The 26,009-nt window shown below is 43.2% G+C and overlaps 1 protein-coding gene across 7 annotated transcripts in view; it reads right to left on the bottom strand.

The window, feature by feature from the left end:
• The window catches only part of TASOR2 (transcription activation suppressor family member 2), a 133,384-nt gene that overhangs the window by 89,344 nt on the left and 18,031 nt on the right, over positions 1 to 26,009 (bottom strand). For 4 of the 7 annotated variants that reach the window (XM_068275978.1, XM_068275979.1, XM_068275977.1 and 1 more), the window contains 4 exons: positions 18,254 to 18,373; positions 16,988 to 17,007; positions 16,745 to 16,844; positions 6,298 to 6,398 (listed from right to left, as the gene is read on the bottom strand). In XM_068275978.1, the coding sequence (XP_068132079.1) occupies positions 6,298 to 6,398; positions 16,745 to 16,844; positions 16,988 to 17,007; positions 18,254 to 18,279 (247 nt within the window). In that variant the 5' untranslated portion in view covers positions 18,280 to 18,373. Of the gene's footprint in view, positions 1 to 6,297; positions 6,399 to 16,296; positions 16,355 to 16,744; positions 16,845 to 16,987; positions 17,008 to 18,253; positions 18,374 to 26,009 lie in introns of those variants that run through there. The other 3 variants (XM_068275981.1, XM_068275980.1, XM_068275983.1) reach the window with 2 other exon arrangements.

Below are 26,009 nucleotides of genomic sequence, written 5' to 3' on the forward strand. Positions count from 1 at the left end.
GAGTACCTTTAGGATTTCACAGGTCATTTTGCGACATTTGGTTTCAAGACTACTCCTCACGGTTTAGGGCCCCTAAAATGCCAGGACAGTATAGGAACCCCACAAATTACCCCATTTTAGAAAGAAGACACCCCAAGGTATTCCGTTAGGAGGATGGTGAGTTCATAGAAGATTTTTTTTTTTGTCACAAGTTAGCGGAAATTGATTTTAATTGTTTTTTTTCACAAAGTGTCATTTTCCGCTAACTTGTGACAAAAAATAAAATCTTCTATGAACTCACCATACTCCTAACGGAATACCTTGGGGTGTCTTCTTTCTAAAATGGGGTCATTTGTGGGGTTCCTATACTGCCCTGGCATTTTAGGGGCCCTAAACCGTGAGGAGTAGTCTTGAAACCAAATGTCGCAAAATGACCTGTGAAATCCTAAAGGTACTCATTGGACTTTGGGCCTCTTAGCGCACTTAGGGTGCAAAAAAGTGCCACACATGTGGTACCGCCGTACTCAGGAGAAGTAGTATAATGTGTTTTGGGGTGTATTTTTACACATACCCATGCTGGGTGGGAGAAATATCTCTGTAAATGACAATTGTTTGATTTTTTTTACACACAATTGTCCTTTTACAGAGATATTTCTCCCACCCAGCATGGGTATGTGTAAAAATACACCCCAAAACACAATATACTACTTCTTCTGAGTACGTGTGTGACACTTTTTTGCAACCTAGGTGCGCTAAGGGGCCTAACGTCCTATTCACAGGTCATTTTGAGGCTTTTGGATTCTAGACTACTGCTCACGGTTTAGGGCCCCTAAAATGCCAGGGCAGTATAGGAACCCCACAAGTGACCCCATTTTAGAAAGAAGACACCCCAAGGTATTCTGTTAGGAGTATGGTGAGTTCATAGAAGATTTTATTTTTTGTCACAAGTTAGCGGAAAATGACACTTTGTGAAAAAAAAACCAATACATATCAATTTCCGCTAACTTGTGACAAAAAATAAAATCTTCTATGAACTCATCATACACCTAACAGAATACCTTGGGGTGTCTTCTTTCTAAAATGGGGTCACTTGTGGGGTTCCTATACTGCCCTGGCATTTTAGGGGCCCTAAACCGTGAGGAGTAGTCTTGAACCCAAATGTCTCAAAATGACCTGTGAAATCCTAAAGGTACTCATTGGACTTTGGGCCCCTTAGCACAGTTAGGCTGCAAAAAAGTGTCACACATGTGGTATCGCCGTACTCAGAAGAAGTAGTATAATGTGTTTTGTGGTGTATTTTTACATATAACCATGCTGGGTGGGAGAAATATCTCTGTAAATGACACATTTTTGATTTTTTTTACACACAATTGTCCATTTACAGAGAGATTTCTCCCACCCAGCATGGGTATGTGTAAAAATACACCACAAAACACATTATACTACTTCTCCTGAGTATGGCGATACCACATGTGTGACACTTTTTTGCAGCCTAGGTGCGCTAAGGGGCCCAACGTCCTATTCACAGGTCATTTTGAGGCATTTGTTTTCTAGACTACTCCTCACGGTTTAGGGCCCCTAAAATGCCAGGGCAGTATAGGAACCCCACAAGTGACCCCATTTTAGAAAGAAGACACCCCAAGGTATTCCGTTAGGGGTATGGTGAGTTCATAGACTATTTTATTTTTTGTCACAAGTTAGTGAAAAATGACACTTTGTGAAAAAAACAATAAAAATCTAATTTCCGCTAACTTTTGACAAAAAATTAAATCTTCTATGAACTCATCATACACCTAACAGAATACCTTGGGGTGTCTTCTTTCTAAAATGGGGTCACTTGTGGGGTTCCTATACTGCCCTGGCATTTTACGGGCCCAAAACTGTGAGTAGTCTGGAAACCAAATTTCTCAAAATGACTGATCAGGGGTATAAGCATCTGCAAATTTTGATGACAGGTGGTCTATGAGGGGGCAAATTTTGTGGAACCGGTCATAAGCAGGGTGGCCTCTTAGATGACAGGATGTTTTGGGCCTGATCTGATGGATAGGAGTGCTAGGGGGGGTGACAGGAGGTGATTGATGGGTGTCTCAGGGGGCGGTTAGAGGGGAAAATAGATGCAATCAATGCACTGGGGAGGTGATCGGAAGGGGGTCTGAGGGGGACCTGAGGGTTTGGCCGAGTGATCAGGAGCCCACACGGGGCAAATTAGGGCCTGATCTGATGGGTAGGTGTGCTAGGGGGTGACAGGAGGTGATTGATGGGTGTCTCAAGGTGTGATTAGAGGGGGGAAATAGATGCAAGCAATGCACTAGCGAGGTGATCAGGGCTGGGGTCTGAGGACGTTCTGAGGTGTGGGCGGGTGATTGGGTGCCCGCAAGGGGCAGATTAGGGTCTAATCTGATGGGTAACCGTGACAGGTGGTGATAGGGGGTGATTGATGGGTAATTAGTGGGTGTTTAGAGGAGAGAAGAGATGTAAACACTGCACTTGGGAGGTGATCTGATGTCGGATCTGCGGGCGATCTATTGGTGTGGGTGGGTGATCAGATTGCCCGCAAGGGGCAAGTTAGGGGCTGATTGATGGGTGGCAGTGACAGGGGGTGATTGATGGGTGGCAGTGACAGGGGGTGATTGATGGGTGATTGACAGGTGATCAGTGGGTTATTACAGGGAATAACAGATGTAAATATTGCACTGGCGAATTGATAAGGGGGGGTCTGAGGGCAATCTGAGTGTGTGGGCGGGTGATTGGGTGCCCGCAAGGGGCAGATTAGGGTCTAATCTGATGGGTAACAGTGACAGGTGGTGATTGATGGGTAATTAGTGGGTGTTTAGAGGAGAGAAGAGATGTAAACACTGCACTTGGGAGGTGATCTGATGTCGGATCTGCGGGCGATCTATTGGTGTGGGTGGGTGATCAGATTGCCCGCAAGGGGCAGGTTAGGGGCTGATTGATGGGTGGCAGTGACAGGGGGTGATTGATGGGTGGCAGTGACAGGGGGTGATTGATAGGTGATTGACAGGTGATCAGTGGGTTATTACAGGGAATAACAGATGTAAATAACGAATTGATAAAGGGGGGTCTGAGGGCAATCTGAGCGTGTGGGCGGGTGATTGGGTGCCCGCAAGGGGTAGATTAGGGTCTAATCTGATGGGTAACAGTGACAGGTGGTGATAGGGGGTGATTGATAGGTGATTGATGGGTAATTAGTGGGTGTTTAGAGGAGAGAATAGATGTAAACAATGGATTTGGGAGGTGATCTGATGTCGGATCTGCGGGCGATCTATTGGTGTGGGTGGGTGATCAGATTGCCCGCAAGGGGCAGGTTAGGGGCTGATTGATGGGTAGCAGTGACAGGGGGTGATTGACTGGTGATTGACGGGTGATCAGGGGGGATAGATGCATACAGTACACGGGGGGGGGCTGGGAGTCTGGGGGGGGAGGGGCTGGGGAGAATCTGAGGGGTGGGGGGGTGATCAGGAGGGGGCAGTGGGCAGGGGGGGGGATAAAAAAAAATAGCGTTGACAGATAGTGACAGGGAGTGATTGATGGGTGATTAGGGGGGTGACTGGGTGCAAACAGTGGTCTGGGGGGTGGGCAGGGGGGGTCTGAGGGGTGCTGTGGGCGATCAGGGGGGGGGGAAATCAGTGTGCTTGGGTGCAGACTAGGGTGGCTGCAGCCTGCCCTGGTGGTCCCTCGGACACTGGGACCACCAGGGCAGGAGGCAGCCAGTATAATAGGCTTTGTATACATTACAAAGCCTATTATACAATGTAAATGCGGCGATCCGAGTGCTAGTAACCCGCCGGCGCTTCCGAACGGCCGGCGGGTTACTACGAGCGGTGGGCGGAGCCAGTCCCCGGCGGCTGATCGCGTCACGAATGACGCGATCGCCGCATAGCCACTCCCGCAGCCGCCCCCGCCGATGGGCGTATTGCGGTCGTTTGGGCCCAGTCTTTGCCGCCGCCCATCGGCTGGGGGCGGTCGGCAAGTGGTTAAAGTGTACCAGAGACAGCGATCCCCCAATAAATTATACATACTTGGGGCTTCTTCCTGCCCCCTGCGGCCTGATCGCTCCCACGGCATCCTCTTCTCCCTCTCCGTTCTTCCAATACTGGCCCACACATGACGCATGTGCGCTGCTGGGGTTACAGCACAAACTAGTAATGAGGTAGTATGGAGGCTATGAGGAACGGAGGACCCAGAGCTGTATAGGGACAGGTGGTCACAGTGTACAGCTATATCCAAAGCTGCAGGAGGAGAAGAGGAGAATGCCTAGCAACAGAACTGGAGAGAGAAGGAGAGAAGGGGAGCGCGGCAGTGTCCATAAGGCGCCTCTGCACCCACCATAGATGCACCAGGTTTAGTCCTCCCCCCCCCCCCCCCCCCAAAAAAAAAAAAAATAGCCATCTAAATCTATGTTCGTGATATAGTCCAGAAAAACTTAGGACAAAAAAATATGGTCATTTCAATAATAAATGTAAAACACTGACTCAAAAAATGGGATCAAGTCTGTGGTGCGCCTCTAAAATAATAATACGTTTGCATAAAGTCCATATAGGTGGCACTTTATCAATTAGTCACGTGTGGAAGTATTTCAGCTCAATATGAGCCTTCAATCCACTCACAGTAGTGACTGCCACCACCTTCCCCTTAATGTATGACCCCCTGCAAGATGGCTCCACAGCGTTTCTGGGGTATTTGAGGCTAACTCTTGCCTGTCACCAACTCTCTCCCTCGGCTTAAATGTAAAAAGAATCTTGATTTGATAACCACCTCGAAGATAAAATTCACATCCATCATAGCATAAAACTACTACAAACATTTATATTAAGAATGCACACTCACGTGCAATATCTTTATAACAAGGCTCAGAGTTTTAATGGGCTCAACCCCCTGCGTAGGCCAGCTGGCCAGCTCCTGATAGCGCTGCCATCACCGGATTCCTGTTATCAACCTGACAAGCCATCTCATATACAGTCTATATGAACTTTTATACTAATTTCAATATGCTGTGATTCACAAGCGGGGAAACACTTGAAATGAATGCCTAGTGGAAACAAGCCCTAAGGGCCCTGCTAAAGCTCAGGTTAGCCTCTGCCGGTAAACCTAGCCAGGCTAAAAACGTGTGAAGGCTGCTTATTATTGTTCTTATGTGTTGATTTCTCATTTCTTGCACCTGAACTAATCATCAAGTGATTGGACAAAGGCTTTTCCCATTTCCATCAGTTTGTTAGGCACACCGTGGAATGACTGCAGCTTCTATGCACAAAAAGTACACAAACTGAAATAATGTTTGCGATTATCCCTCCGATGTATAGAGTTTAACTAAAGGGGTAGCTTATGTGTCATGGAGAGTGGAGTTTTACATTAGCTATGCGCGAGTCTTCATTTTGACTCGTTTATTGGTTCATTACTAGAATATGCAAGTGGTTATACAAACACTGTCACCAATACATGCAACTTAGTAGTCCTGGATATATGCTCAGTTCACTTAAAGATTTTTCCTCTCCCACTGCCACAGCCTACGTACTATGCAAGTCAGCAGCTCACCAGTAACCATCACTTTGCTCATCCTCCTAATCAAGCACACTATAGACAAATGCCAATGTGCCATGTAATAAGCCTGGCTGTCTCAGTGCATCCTCTCTTCCACCCCATGAGCCTACGTGTGCACAGAGAATTACATTTAGCAGTACTTTAGATACAACTCTCCTAATATTTGTTGTTGTTTTTTTTACTGAGCAGAAGTCCAAGTTAAGAGGGGTTGCCTGGAGTTCAGCTTTAAGATTTAGGTGGTTTAAAACATCCACATAGCCATGTCAATACTGAACTGAAGTACTTGTATCCGGGAATAGTAAAAACAAAACAAAAAAAAAAAACAACACACAAACAAACAAAAAAACCCAAACAGATTTATTTACCTCCTCCAGTCCCTGGAAGGATTTGTGCCCCTAGCTGCAGCTTTGCTCCAAGCTGGTTGGCCAGGTTGACGGCTTCGTGCTCCTGTAGCCAGAAGCGCTCTATGAAATAGCAGAAGTACTGTACCTGTGCATGACAGGAGCGTGATTGTCAGTGGCGCGGCCGCATGCTAGTGCATGCACAGAGGTTGCCAACACGGCCAGGTTGTCAGCTGCTACGGAGGGGACCGCGGGAAACTGGCTTGGAGCAGAGCTGCAGCAATGGACACATAGGCTTTCCGGGGCTGGAGGAAGCCCCAGGTAAGTAAATCTGGTTTGTTTGTTTTTTTACAATTCCCAGATGTTTCCTTTAACAATTAACACTTACAAGATATTCCATGGAAAAAACAACACTTACCTTCGTGGCCAGTGAAACTGGCCTTTTCAAAAAAGTTTTCTGGTAATACTTTTTTTAGTTCTGACAGTTGAATTGCTTCTTTAACTTCTAATCTGCTTGGCCTTGGTGAAAGAAAAGAAAATAGTGTTAAAATTAACCACTTAGAAGCAAGGCCTTAAAAGAAGCATGAATGAAGAGAAATATGAAATTTGCCATTGCCAACTTCCTTTTATAAATGTCGATTGCTGTGCCATTTTCTTGTCTTTAATATTTTCTTTTAACTCAGGTGGGAGGAGGCGCCCCCAGAAATTGTGAAACCTGCTGTTTGAGGGAGCCTCCTCTCACCTATCTGAGTTTTGTTCCCCCTAGCTAGGGGCCTAGCGGGGTTTTTTTTTCTGGAGAGCAAACCACCATGCTGCAAAGAAGATTCATATATATTCACATGGAGAAGGAATTCTCCACAAGCCTTTTCAGCAACCCAGTTTTGTAAGTAGCAGATCCTTTACCAGTTATCCCTACACTACTTCTTTCTTTGTTCCAAGTATGTCTCAAAACTACTGAAGCAAAAAGGTATGGCACAACAGCCAGTTGACGGCCGTATTGTAAAGAGTTATAATGGCGGCTTCCATATTTCTCCAAAAAAAAAATTATTATTATTTTTTAAATAAAACACACCTTACTAAACCCAGCACAAAACAAAGCAAACTCTAACGGCAATCAGGTTGATAGTTGAATACAAACAGTGTATAGAAGTAAATTATTGGCCAGAATACTTTATCAGTCAAGTAAGCTTACCCTTGGACTACAGCTTGATTCATGCCCTCTGTAGATTCAGCTGATGGGCCAGTCGGGAGTAACTCGTTTTCCCAAAGTAGGAAGAACAACATAGGCCAAACTGCCTTTCCCAACCAGCATTATAGCAAAAGACGTGTCCTGAATGTGTTGGCAAAGGGCCTGGAAATAGTCTGTATACTGTATGTTTCTTCAGTTGCACAGCCGAAATGAAACATTGAGATGCTAGTAAGTTTGAGATGATGTAACTTTTATGTTCATTTTATGCAAATATATGTGGTTTAGAATCAACAGATTAAAAATAGTAACCAATTTTTTCCTGATTTAACTCAAAGGTGCATAAAATGAAAATATTATATCAATCAGCTCAAAAGGATTTGTATCAATTGGAGCATCTTTTTTGCACTATTCATTCACTGCCCTCCTAAGACGTTATCAATTTATGCAAAAAACAGGGACAGGGGGATGTGCACCAGACACTCACTATGCCTTGCAGTTCACAAGATGTGGAACATCCCTCTTTCTGAACAGGAAGCCAGCAAATTGGAATGGTCAGTATGCAAGTAAGGGCAACTATAAAATGGATTTTCAATTCTGAAAACTTTGTGCCTGGATAGTGTACTGGTTAAGGGCTCTGCCTCTAACACAGGAGGCCTGGATTTGAATCTTGGCTCCTCCTGTTCAGTAAGCCAGCACCTATTTTGTAGGAGACCTTGGGCAACACTCCCTAACACTGCTACTGCCTATAGAGCGCATCCTAGTGGCTGCAGCACTGGCGCTTTGAGTCCACCAGGAGAAAAGCAAGATATAAATGTTCTGTGTTTGTTTTTGTTTGTGCTAAAATCGATATGGTACTTGTAATTTACACTGTACAACACATTTTCAGAAATGAACCCCATTTTTGAGTTTTACTGGGCTTTAAAGTGTAAATGCCGGGCATAAAATAAAAAATCAATTCTTTTTTATCTGGTAAACAAGTAATACGGATGCTAACCAAGCACTTAAAAAGTTAAAAACTCTATTACTTTTCTTATTTATAAATGATCATTCCCCAGTTTACCTGACTCTTATTTGGTACGTTGCCGCAAAAAGGAAGTTGCAGGGCATGCTGGGTTGTCTTTTTTGCTTCTTTATTTCCCCTCAGACTTAACTAATGTACAGAAGCAAAAAAGGAAAAACGCAGCATGATGTGCAACTTCCTTTGTGCTGGGGAATGATCATTTATAAACAAGAAAAGTAATAGAGATTTTAACTTTTGGCTTGCCTGAATAGCATGCTTATTACTTGTTTACCAGATAAAAATAAAGAATTGATTTTTGATTTTATGCCCGACAGTTACACTTTAACTCCCCTTGCAGTAAGAATCTGATTCCTCTCGCTGGTGTTACGATTATGCATTTATGCTTGCGGCTTAGAAAAAAAGGTTATATCAAAGGCTACAGGAAGAATAATAGAAATTATGGCAGTTTCAACTGATTAGTTTCTCTTTAATATTTCACAATTAACATAATACCTACAGCTACAAATGTAGTCTTTATTCAGGTTCCAGAAAGTGTGGCTTAGATTGATGTAGACAATATCTTTGTACATAAGCGAGGACAGTCGACACAGTCAGTAAGCAAAACAAGTTTTACTTCAGCGACATAAGCTATATTGTGCAGCTGGTAATTGTTCTCATTACAAGGCAGAAAGTATTATGACATCTGAGAGAAAAAAAAAAAAAAAAAAAAAAGCAGTATACTGCTATTGATGGCATCTTCAAGCTAATCTGGATCAACCATCTCCAAACAGGGTGGAGGCCTTCAATATCACTTCTAAGCAATTCCAATTTAGCATCTTCACCCAGACAATTTAAAATTACACATCTTCAGACATATATCCGGAACAATTTAAAGCTGCATTATGGGTCACGTGGTGCTGAGGTGATGTCATTAGGCTTATAGAGTGTGGAACTAATCTTCACTCATGGACAGATATTTCATTTGCATTAATTTTTGGTCAAACTTTTCTGTGCATGAGGTAAATATTATCCATGCCTACATTTAGAGGTTCCTTTCTCTAAACTGACAAAGCAACTGCGGCAAAACACTAAAGATTACAAAAGGAGAATGTCATTCTTTTTAAATTTAATTACCGTATTTTAAATTAGTCTAGTTTAAGAGCCACATAGTTATACAAAAAAATGTGTTAACATTCCCCCGCCCCAAACAACCTTACAGCAGATTTTAAGCTTTGTTGAACTCACTCACTCCCCGATGCTTCGGTCCCCGCCTCTGGTTCACTTCTGGAATTTCCGTCTTTAATGTTGGAAAACCACTGTGCCTGCGTGGCCATGTCCTTGCTCCCGCTGACATCACCAGGAGCATACTGCGCAGGAGCAGACCGTACTGGGACTGCGCAATACACTCCTGGTGATGTCAGTGGGAGCAAGGACGCGGCCGGGCAGGCACAGTGGTTTTCCGACTGTCAGAAATTCCAGTCGGAAATTCTAGAAGTGAGCCAGAGGCAGGGACCAGAGCATTGGGGAGTGGCTGCGCGGGCACAGGACGTCTGCGGGGGACCATTAGACGTCCTGGGTACGTTCAACTCTTCCCCCCCCCCCCCCCCCCAATTTCAAATTCAAATCAGCCTAATGGGTGTATTAAGTTTAAAAATATATATTTTTAAATTCGGGTATATCAAATATTTCATACAGGTAGTCCCCGGTTTACAGACGCCCGACTTACGAACGACCTGATCTTGTTGCAATGAGGTCATTTCCACGGGGGAAGTTTGAAGAAGAGGTTTAAAACGCCCCGACTTAAGAACGGATTCAAGTTAAGAACAGATCTACAGTCCCCATCTCGTTCTTTAATCAGGGACTACCTGTACTTGTCTAGATCGCCACCTGCTGCATATACTGGCAAATACTTTAAAGAGCTCCACAGAGAGGGTTTTTTGCCCAAAATGTACTTTCAGTTTAGCTGCAAATTCTGTCATGTGGAAAGGAGAGAGGGAGGAGAATCGATATTGCAGGTGGGAAAAAGCAACCGAATGAAAAACCCCAGCGTGGCTGATTGTTGCTCAAACACGTTATGTCAGTGTTAAAGACTAAGGGCCCAATCCTATTCACCTTTTCTCCTGAGTTTTCTCCTAGGTGATATTTTCTTATTACTAGATAAAATAACTCTGAAGCCACCAGCGAGTGCAAAAAAAAAAAAAAAAAAAAAAAAGCTTAGAATAATTTTGATAGTATTTTTTCAACTACTTTTTGGTACTTTTTCAATTACTGAGTACTAAATAGTTATTTTAATCAAAAGAGGACAAATTATCTACTGGGAGAATACTTAGGAGAAAAACTTTATTGGATTGGGCCCTAAATGTATGTACAGATAAGACTGTTGGTGGAAATGTTCACAATAACAGCTTTAGTCGAATGTCTCCATAGGCATACATATGAAATCGCCGTCAGGAGACTTGGGCGCAAGACAGTATATGGCTTATCATGCTGCTGCACAAGTCTCGGCGGCGTTAATTACTATTCCCCCTCCAGGTCCACGTGGATAGTGGAAAATTATGGAATTAGGCTACCAGCTATTGATGGAGGCTAAATTACAGTGTTTTAAAAGTAACGTCAGCTCTGTCTTCTGACAGCGCCGAAGTCCCTCACTGAGCACCACTATAGCCGTAATTCCTATTACGGCCTATGGTGGCGCAAGCTGCGCCCAAATCTCCTGCGCTGTTATTACAGCGCTTGCTCTATAGGCCCTTAAAGAGACACTGAAGCGAAAAAAAAATTATGATATTATGATTTGTATGTGTAGTACAGCTAAGAAATAAAACAATAAGATCAGATACATCAGTCTAATTGTTTCCAGTACAGGAAGAGTTAAGAAACTCCAGTTGTTTTCTCTATGCAAAAAAGCCATTAGCTCTACGACTTTGAAAGTCATGGAGAGTGCTGTCTTCTGACTTTTACTATCTCAACTGTTCCTGAACTATTTACTTTTTCTCTGCCAGAGGAGAGGTCATTAGTTCACAGACTGCTCTGAAAGAATCATTTTGAATGCTGAGTGTTGTGTAATCTGCACATATTACAGAATGATGCAATGTTAGAAAAAACACTATATACCTGAAAATAAAAATATGAGAATATTTTCTTTGCTGCTAATCTTCTAGTAATTATTCATAGTACACAACCAATTCACTATATCATATTTTTTTTTTCGCTGAGTGTTTCTTTAAAGGGATAATCTTTTTCTTTACTGTGTAGTAAAGCTAAGAATACTTTAGTGTTCAAGGAACGTAATCATCACTCTCTCCTTCCACCCCTTCACCAATTAAATTAATGAATAATAGGATTTGCATTTACTACAACAGTAAATCGAGAAGTGTTTTTTTTTTTTACTTACAAAAACTGCCAGTGACACCAGCAGATGGAATTCCAAACAAATATGAAATATTAACCTGTAATATTGCATATTTTCCTAATTAAAAAAAACAAAAACAAAACAAAAAAAAAACAAAACAAATTTTAGTACAAAATAAATAAAGCAAACAGAATAATAAAAAACAAAAACAAACCAAAATAATTAAAGCATTTTATTCTGACTGCATGCACCCACAGGATCTGTAACATCGACCAGCAGGTCTTGGAGCTGCATCCAGGTAAATCTGCTCAGAAAAGCACAGACAGAGGAACAAAGCTTCACATATATTTGCCATTGAAAGCAACCTTTCATTTTTAAATTCAGATTAGAGAAAGGCGTATTAGTCCTCACACTAGCTACCTGGGAGTGTTCTGGGAAACATTGTATATATTTTGCAATTTGTCAGCTTCCCCTCCCACTGTGCACCTGCAAAGCTCTTTGTAACCCTTAATTATCTGCCAGTAACTACAAAAGGCACGTATATTCACTCAATCTTGAGGTTTCTTATAGAGCTGGCTCACATGCTTGAGTGGAGAGGGGGGGGGGGGGTTGTCAAAATTATTAACAAAATTACTTTAGTGGAGTAAATACGTTTGCAAATAAAATATTTATCACATACATCCAAATTGCATCAAGTTCCTGACAAAAGTCATCAGCTTTAGAAGGTTGATGCAAGAACTGTTTGGGCATCTTTGCAAAGTGTGTACAGGTGTCTCCCAACTGCTCATTAGCGATGCTGTAAACCATGTACAGTTGTGACTGTTATTGCTCGCCACAGGTACTGACAGCTGTGCTCATTCTCCCACTTCCCCTCCCCACAGACCGGAGCGCACTGTCTGGTGAATACAGTTGAAGCAAGAAGTATGCACACTTAATGTGGAATTCTAAAAGGACACTTGAAGCGAGAGGTATATGGAGGCTGCCATATTTATTTCTATTTAACCGCTTCCGGACAGCGGTGATTAAAGTCTACGCCCTGTTTTGATACTCTAATACCTGCCAGGGCATAGATTTCACATCTTTGCTGTCGCACATTCTTGCCGCTTTTGTTGCTCCCGTCAATCTTGCATACATTTCAATCATCCCTCCGCACCCTCCCGCCGATCACATCGCTCTCTCCCCAATGCAGGTAACTCGCCCTGCCGTCTCTATAATGGCAGAGCCCTGTGAGCCAGTCAGGAGCTGATTTCATTGGCTCCTGATCCTGTCATCAATATATGCAACTCCCATTGGCTTACATTGATCACCCCGACATAAGCCAATGAAAGCAGCTCCTGTCTGGCTCACAGAGCTCTGCCATCAAAGAGACGGCAGAGTGTGTGGCCTGAGGCTCCAGGTGTGTGGTGTAGACGGTGGTAGCAGTGGGTATATGCTGCTGCACTTTATCTACATTATTCTCCTTCCTCGTGATGCCATCTATTTTGTGGACTGCCCCATTGCCTTCTGCAGCAAAGCACCTCCACAACATCATGCTCCTACCCCTATGCTTGACAATTGAAATGATGTTCTTGGGTGCGCGAATCTCACCCGTTTTCGCACAAACATTATAAAGACCATAATGGCCATGCAGTTCGATCAGATTTATCAGCACAAAATAATGTTTTCTAGAGAGTAACCAAGTAATGTCACCATTTCCCCTCCTGGAGTGTATCCGTCTGTGCTTGTTTGGGTGAAGCTGGCCATTAACGGTCCAATTTCTAGCGAAAAATCGTTCGGGCGATCAGAAATTCTGATCGGATTGGTTGTAAATAATCTCCATTGGTGGACACAATCGATTATGAACGAGTGAAAAAAAATGTCGCCCGAATTCGGATTTTCTTGGTGGTTGTGATAGATAGGAAGCAAAGATTGGTTAGTTGATGGTGTAGTGAATGATTTTTCGTCCGATCAGAATTTCTGATCGCTCGAACGATTTTTCAATAGAAATTGGACAGTTAGTAGCCACCTTGAGTCTGACACCTGATCTGGGTGTGACCCTCAGTCTGGTTCATAAACATGTATAGAAATTAGCAATATTTGCCCTTTCAAGCTTGCTTTTTTATGGTGGCTTTGGAGCTGTGGCTTTTTCCTTGCTGAGCAGCCTTTTAGGTTATGTCCATATAGTACAGTTTTCATGCAGTTCTGTATAATGCCTGAAGAAGCTTAACATTTTGAAAGCTTGCAACAAACCATGTACAGTGTAACAATTGCTCTGAAAAACACATTGCAAAATCACAATTGGAGTGTGAACTAAGCCAGATTGATCCCAAAACACTTTGTAGCATTAGCTCAGTAATGCAGGCAGGTCTAAGTTCTCTCAATAGAAAACTCAGTGTGCTTTGAATATGATGGATAAAATAAACAAACTTAGGCTGGATTCACACTCATCAGTTTTTTTCTGCATAAGAAAACTGAGAATCAATGATAATCAATGGGTTTGTTCATACTTGATTAAGTTTTTCACATGCAGAAAAAGCTTACAGCAATGCAGCACCAAAATTGCGCTAGCGGCCTATCCCTTCTGGGAATACGTACTGAGTATCCGTTCCCCCCAGTACCTATATTTGTATTTTGTAGGCAATGCAGCACCATCAGAATAACCCATGCAGAGAAGCGCAGGCAGAAAAGTAATGGACAAGTGTAAATACAGCCTTTAAGTTTATGTGAAAACTTAACTAAAATCAGTCAGATAATTGATTTACATCAGTAATGTCTTCTGACTGATTACTGAGACTTATGCTGGGTACACACGATGAGATTTCCCGTTCGATTCCCGGATCAATTCGATTAAATCAAACATGTTCGATTGGATTTCGATCGATCATGATAGGTATGCAAAATCGACGGAAAAAACTATCGAAATCCAATCGAACATGTTTGATTTAATCGAATCGATCCGGGAATCGAACGGGAAATCTCATCGTGTGTACCCAGCATTAAACCTTATACACACACGATAGATGAAACTTGCCCAAGGAGGCTGATAACAGCCTCTGCCAAGAATCCTTCATGTGTACAGCAGCCCTTAGGCAGCGTCTGGTGGAATAACTCGGCCAGGTGATGACTGAGAGAATTATTCTCTCCACTCACAGGGCTCTGGCATGATGTCACTTCTGTGCCACACTGTCGGCCCTCCACCCCACGCATAACAGAACATGTCACTATCCTGCCGGCTATCACCGTGTCTGTACAGTGGCGCTTCAGGAATTGGTTCCCAATTACACCAGGTGACGTTGCATCAAGCGTGTATATGGGCCTTAAGGGGTAGGTGCACACAAGACTAGAGACACGACACAGAACATTTATGTTGTGCTTTTCTCCTGGCGGACTGAATGAGTTTCAGGGCTGCAGCCATTTAGGAAACGCTCCACAGGCGACCAGGATCATTAGAGAACCTTGCCCAAAGACAGTACGTACTGTGTTACGTACTGGCTAATTTCACACAAGCACACAACCAGTGGAGCCAAACCACTCCATTTGTATAACTATTCTAGGTCAGCAGTTCTGTAGTACCAAAGTAAGGCAGAGGAACAGCAAATCAATCATCCAAATTTCCAAAAACAAGTCAGCAAAAAAAACATCCATCCATATTTTTCTTTTAAGTTTTCCTTTACTCCAATGTTATACCTGGTCATTGGGTTGCCGTGCGATGCTCCACCTTCATCGCATTGCACCACAAAGCAAAAAATTTAATCAACCACTTCAGCCTTCAGTCGTTTTCACTTTATGCATCCGAGCAATGTTCACCTCCCATTCATTAGCCTATAACTTTATCACTACTTATCAGAATGAACTGATCTATATCTTGTTTTTTTCCGCCACCAATTAGGCTTTCTTTGGGTGGTACATTTTGCTAAGAGCCACTTTACTGTAAATGCATTTTAACAGGAAGAATAAGAGAAAAACGGGAAAAAAAAATTATTATTTCTCAGTTTTCAGCCATTATAGTTTATACATGCCTCCATAATTAAAACTCACGTATTGTATTTGCCCATATGTCCCGGTTATTACACCGTTAAAATTATGTCCCTATAACAATGTATGGCGACAATATTTTATTTGGAAATAAAGATGCATTTTTTCCGTTTTGCATCGATCACTATTTACAAGTTTAAAAAAAATAAATAAAAAAAAAAAAAAAAGTATAGAAATATTTCATCTTTACATTGATATTTAAAAAGTTTAGACCCTTAGGTAAATATTTACATGTTGTTTTTTTTTTTATTATTATTATTGTGATGTTTTGTTTTTTTTACATTAAACATTTTATTTGGGTATTTTTGGGAGGGTGGGATGTAACATACGCTTAGAGGGACGCATGGGGAACGCAACAGCCAGAAAAAGCGGAGCTTCTGAGAGAAGCTGTTGCTTTTTCTGCGGGGGAGAGGAATCAGTGATCGGGCACCATAGCCCGATTCACTGATCCGTGGGCTAACGATCCGCGGCCGGGAGCGCGCTTGCACGCGCGCGATCGGCCGCCGGAGCGCATATGGCCTCCTGGGCGTAGCTAGTACGTCCAGGAGGCCAAAGTAGTTAATATGACCTTGCGACAGAGTGTGCCAACAAGGTTTTATGCCTAGTGCCATCCCTCGTACGCCCCTTGCCCAGTGACATACTCCCTGTTGGACAGTAAGAACGTCACTGGGATTCCTGGGTTTCCCCATGGTATTCACCAGGGCTGTGGAATCCGTACAAAAATCATCATTATCATACCACCGACTCCAGGTACCCAAAATTGCTCTAACTTCACAGCTCTGGTAGCTATTCATGTTGTTCCAAGCATGCACGCCACACTGCCAACATATTTTACATTTCTGCATCGCCCATTGACTTTCATTACCTTCTCTGCCACTGCTTCGCTGTGGAAGTCCGAAGGTAACATGCTGTTGACTTTGCGGCGTGTTGGCGGTCGCTCTGGAACTTCCAGTGTGATGCGGTAGTTGTGCTAGGACCCATTGCCGTTGTGTTACCCTGCAGCAAAACAGGGTAACGCACACTTGCAAGGCAAGTGTACAAGGGGTCTTAAGTGTGAGCAAGCACCAAAACTGACCTTTATACAAGTACTTAACACACTGCTAATTTCAGCATTTGTGCTGTACAAGCCTTGGTAGTATACTGTATATTCTCAGTGTGGCTATACACCTGAAAGTATTGAAACTAGAAACTGTTTAGTATGGATAACACATTGTCATTCCTAGTCCTATGAATTACAATCCCACACTGATGAAACTCAGATCATTACTTGAATTTGTAACAAGCATTCCAAACATGTAGGAAACTCTACTTACAGCTGAGCAGGTATGCTGCAGGTGTTCAATGATTTCAGCTCAATATCACAGACCTGGCTTTGGTGAATATATAATGGTCCGCTCCACACATTATACAGCTCTTAAAAGAAAAACAAAAAATAAATGAGTGACATATAACAATATTACAACAAATTTGCTAAAACCAATGTACACACACACACACACACACACACACACACACACACACACACACACACACACACACACACACACACACTATACCTGCATTGTTCAACTGGAGCCTGGTAAGAGAGAAAAATAGGTGCCAGTGAAATAGTAGAAAAGCACAGAGTGAATTTACACATAAAGATCTCCATATTCCAGGTCTAATCAAGCCCCAGTTCAATGGTTTGGCTATGTTACTTGCTTCTTCATCTCCCCCCCTCAAGTTTCCATACTGATAATGAAGAGTGAACCATTCTCCTAACATGCATACTGTAATTTTTGGACTATAAGATTCACTTCACTAACAGTGGGGGAAAAAAAGTCACTGTGTCTTATAGTCCAAATGCAGGGAGTTCCTGACTTGTCAACACCTGATAATAAGAACCTCCAACCCGCCACAATGTTGGGGACTCCCTGTACTGTGCGCATGCAGAAGAGGACCCAGGAGGGACACAATGTGGCATAGAGGACACAAGAGGACACACAAAGGGGCATAGAGGAGGACACAAGGGGACACACAAAGGGGCATAGGGGAGGACAGAGGTAGACACAAGAGGTACAAGAGGCATAATCCACAAGATGCCCCTTCACCATGGATGCACCAGGTTTAGTAAATATTTTTTTCCCGTTTTTCGTCCTCTAAACCCAAGTGCGTCTTATGGTCAGGAGCGTCATATAGTCTGAAAAATATGGTATTTCTTAGCTTTTGATCAAAACTAGCAGCAGGTTATCACTTGTAGCTAGAAGCTTTAATTGGCCTGATTAGCACATTAGGAAAAATATTTGTTCATCAACAGCCATTGCATAGACATAAATACTTTAGGAAAAAAATTCCCAGAACCTGGGCTATAGTAGGAACTATTATGAATCAGGCTGCTACATACACAACTTGCGTTTTCACTTGAGGGTATTCTGCTGGGAAGTGTGCCTAAAGAATTACCATGTTAGAACACAAGTATCTGGAAGTCTCAGGGGATGACAGACATGCCACCAGGTACTTCAACATAAAGAGATATATTATCCTCCAACATTTGGTGGGCTAATTGTGAAGGTACAGATAACCCAATACAAGTAAACTGAAATGAAAGGAACACATTTACCGTAAGTAGTCTATAATAACTTTCAATCTGTAATCTGCATTAGAGAAAATACTGTTGCTGTGGGGTTGGTTGCCACAGCTAACATATACACTTTTATTTCAATCATAATTTGAGGCCTAATGATTTTGAGAACAGGTTTTCAGTACGGAGAAATGCAGTATGAAGTGTCTGTGCTGCTTTACCCCTCTTATTTAAAATGAGTTTCAGGCAAGTAATTGCTTACATATCAGAGTCTTGCAATACTGGCATGTTACATCTATGTCATTCAAAAGGTAGCACTTATATTATTGGAGTTTGGTCTTGTCTGTAGAAGACTGCCATTGTGTTATCCATACGCTCAAGACTGAAAGATATACAAAACAGGGATCTATTAGTCAAGCTGAAGTTCCATGGACTAATCATAACTAACAATTTTTAACCACAACTATTTGAAGAAAAGTTTTCAATTAAGTAACGTTCTATAATTGTCTGCGGAAAATGTAATTTAGATATGTTCACTGTAGGAATCTGCTAATACATCAAGGGGCTTATTTATTATAATGTATTTGTCTCCAGCCAACATCTACCGCATCGTTTTACAGTGTATATAGTCATGTCACTAACTGTCCCTAAAGCCTTCTCCACAAGCTGCCAGGTGGGAATTGAGACCTGATCCCTTAGGTGACATTGCAGGGTCGAGGCTGTAGAGACATGTTGCTATTCTGCATGCTAGCAAAGTGTTCTGTTGCTATAAGGGGTGGTGGAGGGCTGAAAGAGCAGAACAGGAGTGTAGTCATGTGGCAGGCGAGGTGAGTAGGGAAGACAATGCACTCAGCCAGCACTACACTGTATTGATTAGCGGAGCTGATTGCTGGCCAAGGTGTTGGGGGCCGCTATACACATGCTAGATTCTTGGCAGAAGCAGTCATTATTGGCCGCCTCGGCCGAGTATTCATCTGGCGAGTTTGAGGCTTAAAGGCATGTACACACGCCATAATTTTTCAAATAACGGGTCAGTCAGACCTTCCCGCGGGGCGGTCGTTCTGCCAACAGTTGCACGTGAGTACAAGCTGCCGGCAGACTGATAAGATGTTTTTGACTGATCCGCTCGGCTGACACGTACAACTGTCGGTAGAATGACCACCCCTCAGGAGGGTCTGACGAACCCGGTATTTGAAAAAGTATGGCGCATGTACGCGCCTTAAGAGGAGCTCACAATCTAATCCCCAAGATAGTCATTGTCTTGTGTTCCTGTTGTGGTCTAAGCCTTTAGAGTCAGAACTCTGTATGTTTTTGGGATGTGGGTTACTGACAAATCTGTACTGCCACAATAATTCCAGAACTACAATGCAGCACATAACTAGTGTTAAGCCTCGTACACTGGCTAGATTGTTGAATCTAGCGTTTGTACAGGTGTCCCCAAGGCCTGCCAAGGTTGCTTTATGATCCAGGATACCAGCTCCTAAAAGCGCTCTGGAACTCAGAACTTCCTCTCTGCTCTAAAAGATAAGCAGCATCATAATAACTTTTAAAGAATAACGTTTCTTTATTACAGCTAATGCAAATCCTGCAATAAATCTGGAGTGTGTCTACTTCCTGCTTTCATGGAACAGACATATGGTTAACATCCTGCGTTGACAAATTAGCTGCTCTGGCAAGGCAGCCAGCTGATACAGCTGAGAGATCAAATTACAGATGTGATTAGTCAAAGATGAAGGGGAATTAGACAAGCTGAACTCTCTAAATACATACAGGGTGCATGTCTCTTTGTTTTCCTTCCATCCTGTGCAAGAGTTCAGGTCCACTTTAAAGCAGACCTCCAGTGTATGCAGTTTTTCAGCAGTGGGCAGGGCGATGTGTCAAAATCTGGCAGACACAGAGGCCCGGGACTGATTCACAAGAAGACTTCTGTGCTGGTAACTAGAATTTAATAAAACAAGAGGACCCACGGAATGAGCAATTTACATTGGAGTTTGGAATTTAAGGCACAGTTGCCGGCTGAGTTATTTGTTCTCCCCTTACCCCGCCCCTTCTTCAAAGACTCAGAACGCATCACTTGGCTGTTGACTAGCCATGAGTCTGCACAGCATTGGGGGGGGGATCGCAGTATCAAACACAGGATCAAGTTAGATTCTGTAGTGTGACACAAATTGACTTGGAAATAGTGTAAGAAATAGGCTGCATGGGATTCACAGCTTGCTTTTGTTGGGCAGCCATTGTAAAATTCTTAGAGCACATGTTCCTCAGACAAAAGCTTTCACTTCCTGCTACCCGACCTTAAGGCGGAGTTTAAACCTGCTTAAAACGGTCTTTAGCCAATCACAGAGGCTCCAGAAAGAGTAAGTGAGGGGGTGGAGTAAAGAGAAACTTATACTATCTGCACCATGTTAAAACTAAAAAGGGGCTTTTGGTCTTCTGCTTGGACCGCTGGCTATGATCCTCGTTTGGTAAGATGGTACGGGTCTGTGTATTGTGGCCTGAACTTTAGAAGATATTGGAAAGCTGCACCCAGGTTAGATATTAATGTATTCATTTGAGGATTGTTTTTGATGGTATAGGTTTTTATATTGAGGAATCGTTCTGTGCATGTTGCTTTTTGTAGTACATCTGACATGCATTGCAGAGCTCACATGCAATAAAGACTTTATTTATACTGTTGTATTCAATTCAGGCTCTGACCTCTTCATACAATAGGCAGGGGCTACACGGAAACTCACTAAGCTGCCTTGCCACATGGCCCCTTGCTCAAATTTATCACAATATATCTTCAGTATAACATTATCAACCCTACAACACAAATCCAGAATGTAATATTATACAATTATGAATATGACCCCTTCGCCAATCATAACACACCCCCTACCTGCAGCTCAAAAAGTTTGTAGTAAATCAATATTGCATCACACAGATATTATTACATACAACAATATCTATTTCACTTAAGTTCTACGTGGCTGGCAAGAGAAGTGCACACCAACAAGTTTAACCACCCTGGCGTTCTATTAAGATCGCCAGGGCGGCTGCAGGAGGGTTTTTTATAAATAAAAAAAAAACTATTTCATGCAGCCAACTGAAAGTTGGCTGCATGAAAGCCCACTAGAGGGCGCTCCGGAGGCGTTCTTCCGATCGCCTCCGGCGCCCAGAATAAACAAGGAAGGCCGCAATGAGCCATTGTTTTGCCATAGCGACGAGCGGAGTGACGTCATGGACGTCAGCCGACGTCCTGACGTCAGCCGCCTCCGATCCAGCCCTTAGTGCTGGCCAGAACTTTTTGTTCCGGCTACGCTGGGCTCAGGCGGCTGGGGGGACCCTCTTTCGCAGCTGCTCGCGGCGGATCGCCGCAGAGCGGCGGCGATCAGGCAGCACACGCGGCTGGCAAAGTGCCGGCTGCGTGTGCTGCTTTTTATTTCACTAAAATCGGCCCAGCAGGGCCTGAGCGGCAGCGCCCGGCTGGTTAAAGAGACTCTGAAGCGAGTCTAAATTCACTTTTTTAACATGCAGCCATGTTAAGAACTATAACCCCTGCTAAAACGCCGCTATCCCGCGGAAAAAAACGAGTTGTTTATACCCCCCATATCCCCCCTGCAAAATCCTCGACTTTCTTGGTCGTGGATTTTGCTGCTCATGGAGGTAGAGCTATGAGCTGCAGCTCTGCCTCCATGCGTGTCAATCGCCGCACGGATCTCCGCCTCTCCCCCACCCCTCCCTGTGAGGGCAGATTGAGGGGCGGGGAGAGGCGGCGATCAGCGGGGATTGACGTGCTGAGAGGCAGAGCTACAGCCATAAGCTCTGCCTCATCAGGAAGCGCTCCCCGGAGGTAGGAGAGGGGATTTGGGGGGTATAAATCCCTCGTTTTGCCACGGGATAGCAGCGGTTTAGCAGGGGTTATAGTTCTTAACATGGATGCATGTTAAAGTGAATTTAGACTTGCTTCATAGTCTCTTTAAATAAAATGTATTTTGCATGTGAGATCTGCAATGCATATGCAGACATTGATCAACTACAGAAAGCAATATGCACAGAACAAAACATATACCATCAAAATTTTCCACACTATTGCACACAAGAGAAGGGCAACCGTGAAAATGCTGAATATATTACCTAAACAGAGCCGACTATGCTCTCCCTATAAAGTTTTCCATATGCATCATGCCAACAAGGAAATATGAATACTACAAAAAAATGGGAATTGGCTCTTGTGTGCATATAGAAACATGTATAATTTATTAGTTAATTGAAATATTCTAATAAAAAGCTAATAAAGAAAAGAAAAAGAAAAAAAGAAACAAAGAAAATTATATAATACATACAATTGCTAAAAATATATATCCCCACAGAGGTCATGACCTAAAGGAGGCTGCAGTCCTCCAGTGAAAAGGTTCTGGTACTCATGTATATGTTACGGCCAGAACCCGTAGTGTGGCCACTTCTAGTTCTGGCCGGCCACTTCGGGTTCTGGCCGGCCAATGTGCGAAGTGGCCGCAGCGCAGCGGCCAATGTTAGACATGGAATGTTTACGCCGTCTCACTGCGGCCAAATTGATGACAACTTGCTTAATTTAATGAAATATAGCCGGCGGCAATGTAATAGATGAAGCCGCCGGCTTTCGCACTGCCTCTCTCCTCCCCCCCCCCCCCGCCTTTCTCCTCTCCCCGCCTCCCATACAATAAGTAGCAGCCGGCGGGGACATGCAGCCGGTGAGTCGTTCGTCGCGACAGGGGCAGCAGAGCGGGGAGGCTGCAGACATTGCTTCTGCCAGCACCCGCTCTGCAGGAAAGGCAGGATTCCCCTGCCGCGACGAACGACTCTCGGGACACGCATGTCCCCGCCGGCTGCTACTTATTGTATGGGAGGCGGGGGTGGGGGTGGTGGGGGGGGGGGGGGCTCGGGGAGAGGCGGTGCGAAAGCCGGCGGCTTCATCTATTACATTGCCGCCGGCTATATTTCATTAAATTAAGCAGGTTGTCATCAATTTGGCCGCAGCGAGACGGCGTAAACATAACATTTCTAACATTGGCCGATGCGCTGCGACCACTTCGCACATTGGCCGGCCAGAACCCGAAGTGGCCGGCCAGAACTAGAAGTGGCCACACTTCGGGTTCTGGCCGTAACATATACATGAAATGGCCTAAAAAGTTTTCTTTTTTCTTTTTCTTTTCTTTATTAGCTTGTTATTAGAAACTTTCAATTAACTAATAAGTTATACGTGTTTCTATATGCACCCAAGAGCCAATTCTCATTTTTTGTAGTATTCATATACCATCAAAAACAACTGCCACAAATGAATACATAAATCCCAGCCTTAATGCAGCTTCCTGAGACCTTACAAAACACAGCTCACATTGCACAGACCCACCCATACCACCTTTCCGAAGCTAGGATCATCTCCAGCAGCCCAAGCAGAAGATCAAAATGTCCTTTTTCACCTGGTGCAGAGTATAAGTTTACCTTCTCTCCATCTCCTCTGCATACCTCACTTCCTCTTTCTGGAGCCTCTGTTATTGCCTAAACCAGTGTTCCTCAAGGCCCACCAACAGTGCATGTTTTGTGGAAATCCACAAAAGTAGTTAATCGGCTCTGCTGCTGAGACACTAATTACCCCACCTGTGCATGTTTGTGGTTTCCTGCAAAAAATGTACTGTTGGTGGGCCTTGAGGAGAGGATTGGGGAACTATGACCTAAACAACATGGTTTTCAGCAGATTTAAACTTTAAAGAGAACCCGAGGTGTGTTTAAAGAATGTTATCTGCATACAGAGGCTGGATCTGCCTATACAGCCCAGCCTCTGTTGCTATCCCAAACCCCACTAAGGTCCCCCTGCACTCTGCAATCCCTCATAAATCCCAGCCGTGCTGTGAGGCTGTGTTTACATCTGTAGTGTCAGTCTCAGCTACTCCCCCGCCTCCTGCATAGCTCCAGTCCCTGCCCCCGTCCCTTCCCTCCAATCAGCAGGGAGGGAAGGGATGCAGGCGGGGACTGGAGTTCTGCAGGAGGCGGGGAGAGCAGCAGACTGACACTATAGAGATAAACACAACCAGCTCTGACAAGCTGATTGTCAGCAGCGTGGCTGTGATTTATGAGGGATTACAGAGTGCAGGGGGACCTTAGGGGGGTTTGGGATAGCAACAGAGGCTGGGCTGTATAGGCAGATCCAGCCTCTGTATGCAGATAATATTCTTCAAACCCACCTCGGGTTCTCTTTAACTCCGCCTTAACGTCAGTTAGCAGGAAGTGAAGTCTTTTTGTTCAAGGAACAGGTATTCTAATGGTACAGTGGCTGCCCAACAAACGCAAGCTGTGAATTACATACAGCCTGTTCCTTACAATAAAAAGGCAAAACTTCAACCCTTTGCAAAGATGTTAATGTTTTTGAGGAGGAGAGTCAAGACTTGCAATGAATCTTAACAATGTAAGGGCCGATTCATAAAGACAGTTGCAGAGAATTTGTAACGGTAATAAACACATCATGCGACAACAGATCACCCATTTCTCCACTGACTGAGTTATTGAGGTAGATCTTGCTTTCAGATGCTGCTTGCAACCTCTGATAGATGGTCATCACTTCATGCACCTCAGAAGAATTCAAAGTTCTTTTCTTTTAACTGCAACTGCCTAAAATAAGCTTAGTTCTCTTGGTAATATTTTAATAATCAGGATAAAGCTTCCCATTAATCAGTTTGTCTCTGAGGGTGGGTGGTTGCTGTATGTAGGCCAATATAGTGGGCTAGGGAAAGATTTCTTACAGAGAATCACCCTCAATTATAACTGGCTTTCCATAAATTTGCCAGTAATGGTCTTTAATGCAATTAATATGCTGTGTTAAAATAAATATTTATAACATTTTTAGCTCTGGGTGGGTGTGCACTCACTTCTGCCTTTTTCTGTCCTTTGCACTGTATTGAATTCATATTTCATTATTTTATCACACTTACTATACACAATTTAATTTTCAAAGCAACCAACCTGTTTTTTCCAGCACATCCAATCAGATATTTAAACAAAAAATGCTGTTGCCACTAGGATGGATTAAATGGCTGTAAAGACAATCCCATCCAGTCCTCACCCCTGAATAATTGGAACTTTATGTTGGCAGCCTGCCAGATTTGGTGAAGAACATGTCACCTTGATAAAGAGGCTTTGCATGGTCTCTAAACGTTGGCACTTTTAACTCATCACAATAAAAGCCATATTGTTTAACCAAGAAGGTGCCAGCTTATGTTTTAAGCACTTGACTTACAAGTGGCGTCATCTACTTACTGCATCATTGGGACTCCATTTACATTAAATGTTGGCCATATACTGTAAGGTGAGCGAGATAACCTTGGTTTTATATCTCTTTACCCATAAAAATGGGTGAATCCAACTTTTTCCCCTTGATCTGATTATTTTTCCTCATTTTTTAATCAATTAGATTGTATTGTGTATGGCCATGTTAAGTATCACTCTGTCATTGGTCTGACCTGTAGAAATCTGCCTGGTCAGACTGCTGTGCTCTGATACTTATGTTCCATATGGGAACTTGAAAGGAAGCTCTGTTTCCACAGCTTGTTGGGAACAACTCATCGGTAAAGCCATCATTCAAAAAAAATTCCATCCACAACAATCTAAAAAGATTATTTCAGTTGACAGGCCTTTCAAGTGTGTACATAGATTTAGATGTGGGTTTAGTAGCAGAAGAAGGCAAGCCACACTCAGCTAAAAACTCCTATACCCCATCTTGTGTGAAAAGTCAAGTTTGGTTATTTTCTACTCAACATATTAACTTCTAAATATGGCATTTTTTCTCTCCTTATTTGAAAAATGCAGAATTTGATTTCATGTACGTATAGATTTTAACTTCTATTTAAAAAAATTCCATAATCCTTTTTTGCTGAAATGAGCAATTAAACTATTTATCAGAATCCCACCTGAATCCAATTATCTTATTTACACTGCTGATGTGAGAAATATCAGGTTAATTGTATATGGAAATCCACTACAAAAATCTATGTCTCCTGATA

The sequence above is a fragment of the Hyperolius riggenbachi genome, chromosome 3, assembly GCF_040937935.1.
Source record: "Hyperolius riggenbachi isolate aHypRig1 chromosome 3, aHypRig1.pri, whole genome shotgun sequence".
NCBI lineage: Eukaryota > Metazoa > Chordata > Amphibia > Anura > Hyperoliidae > Hyperolius > Hyperolius riggenbachi.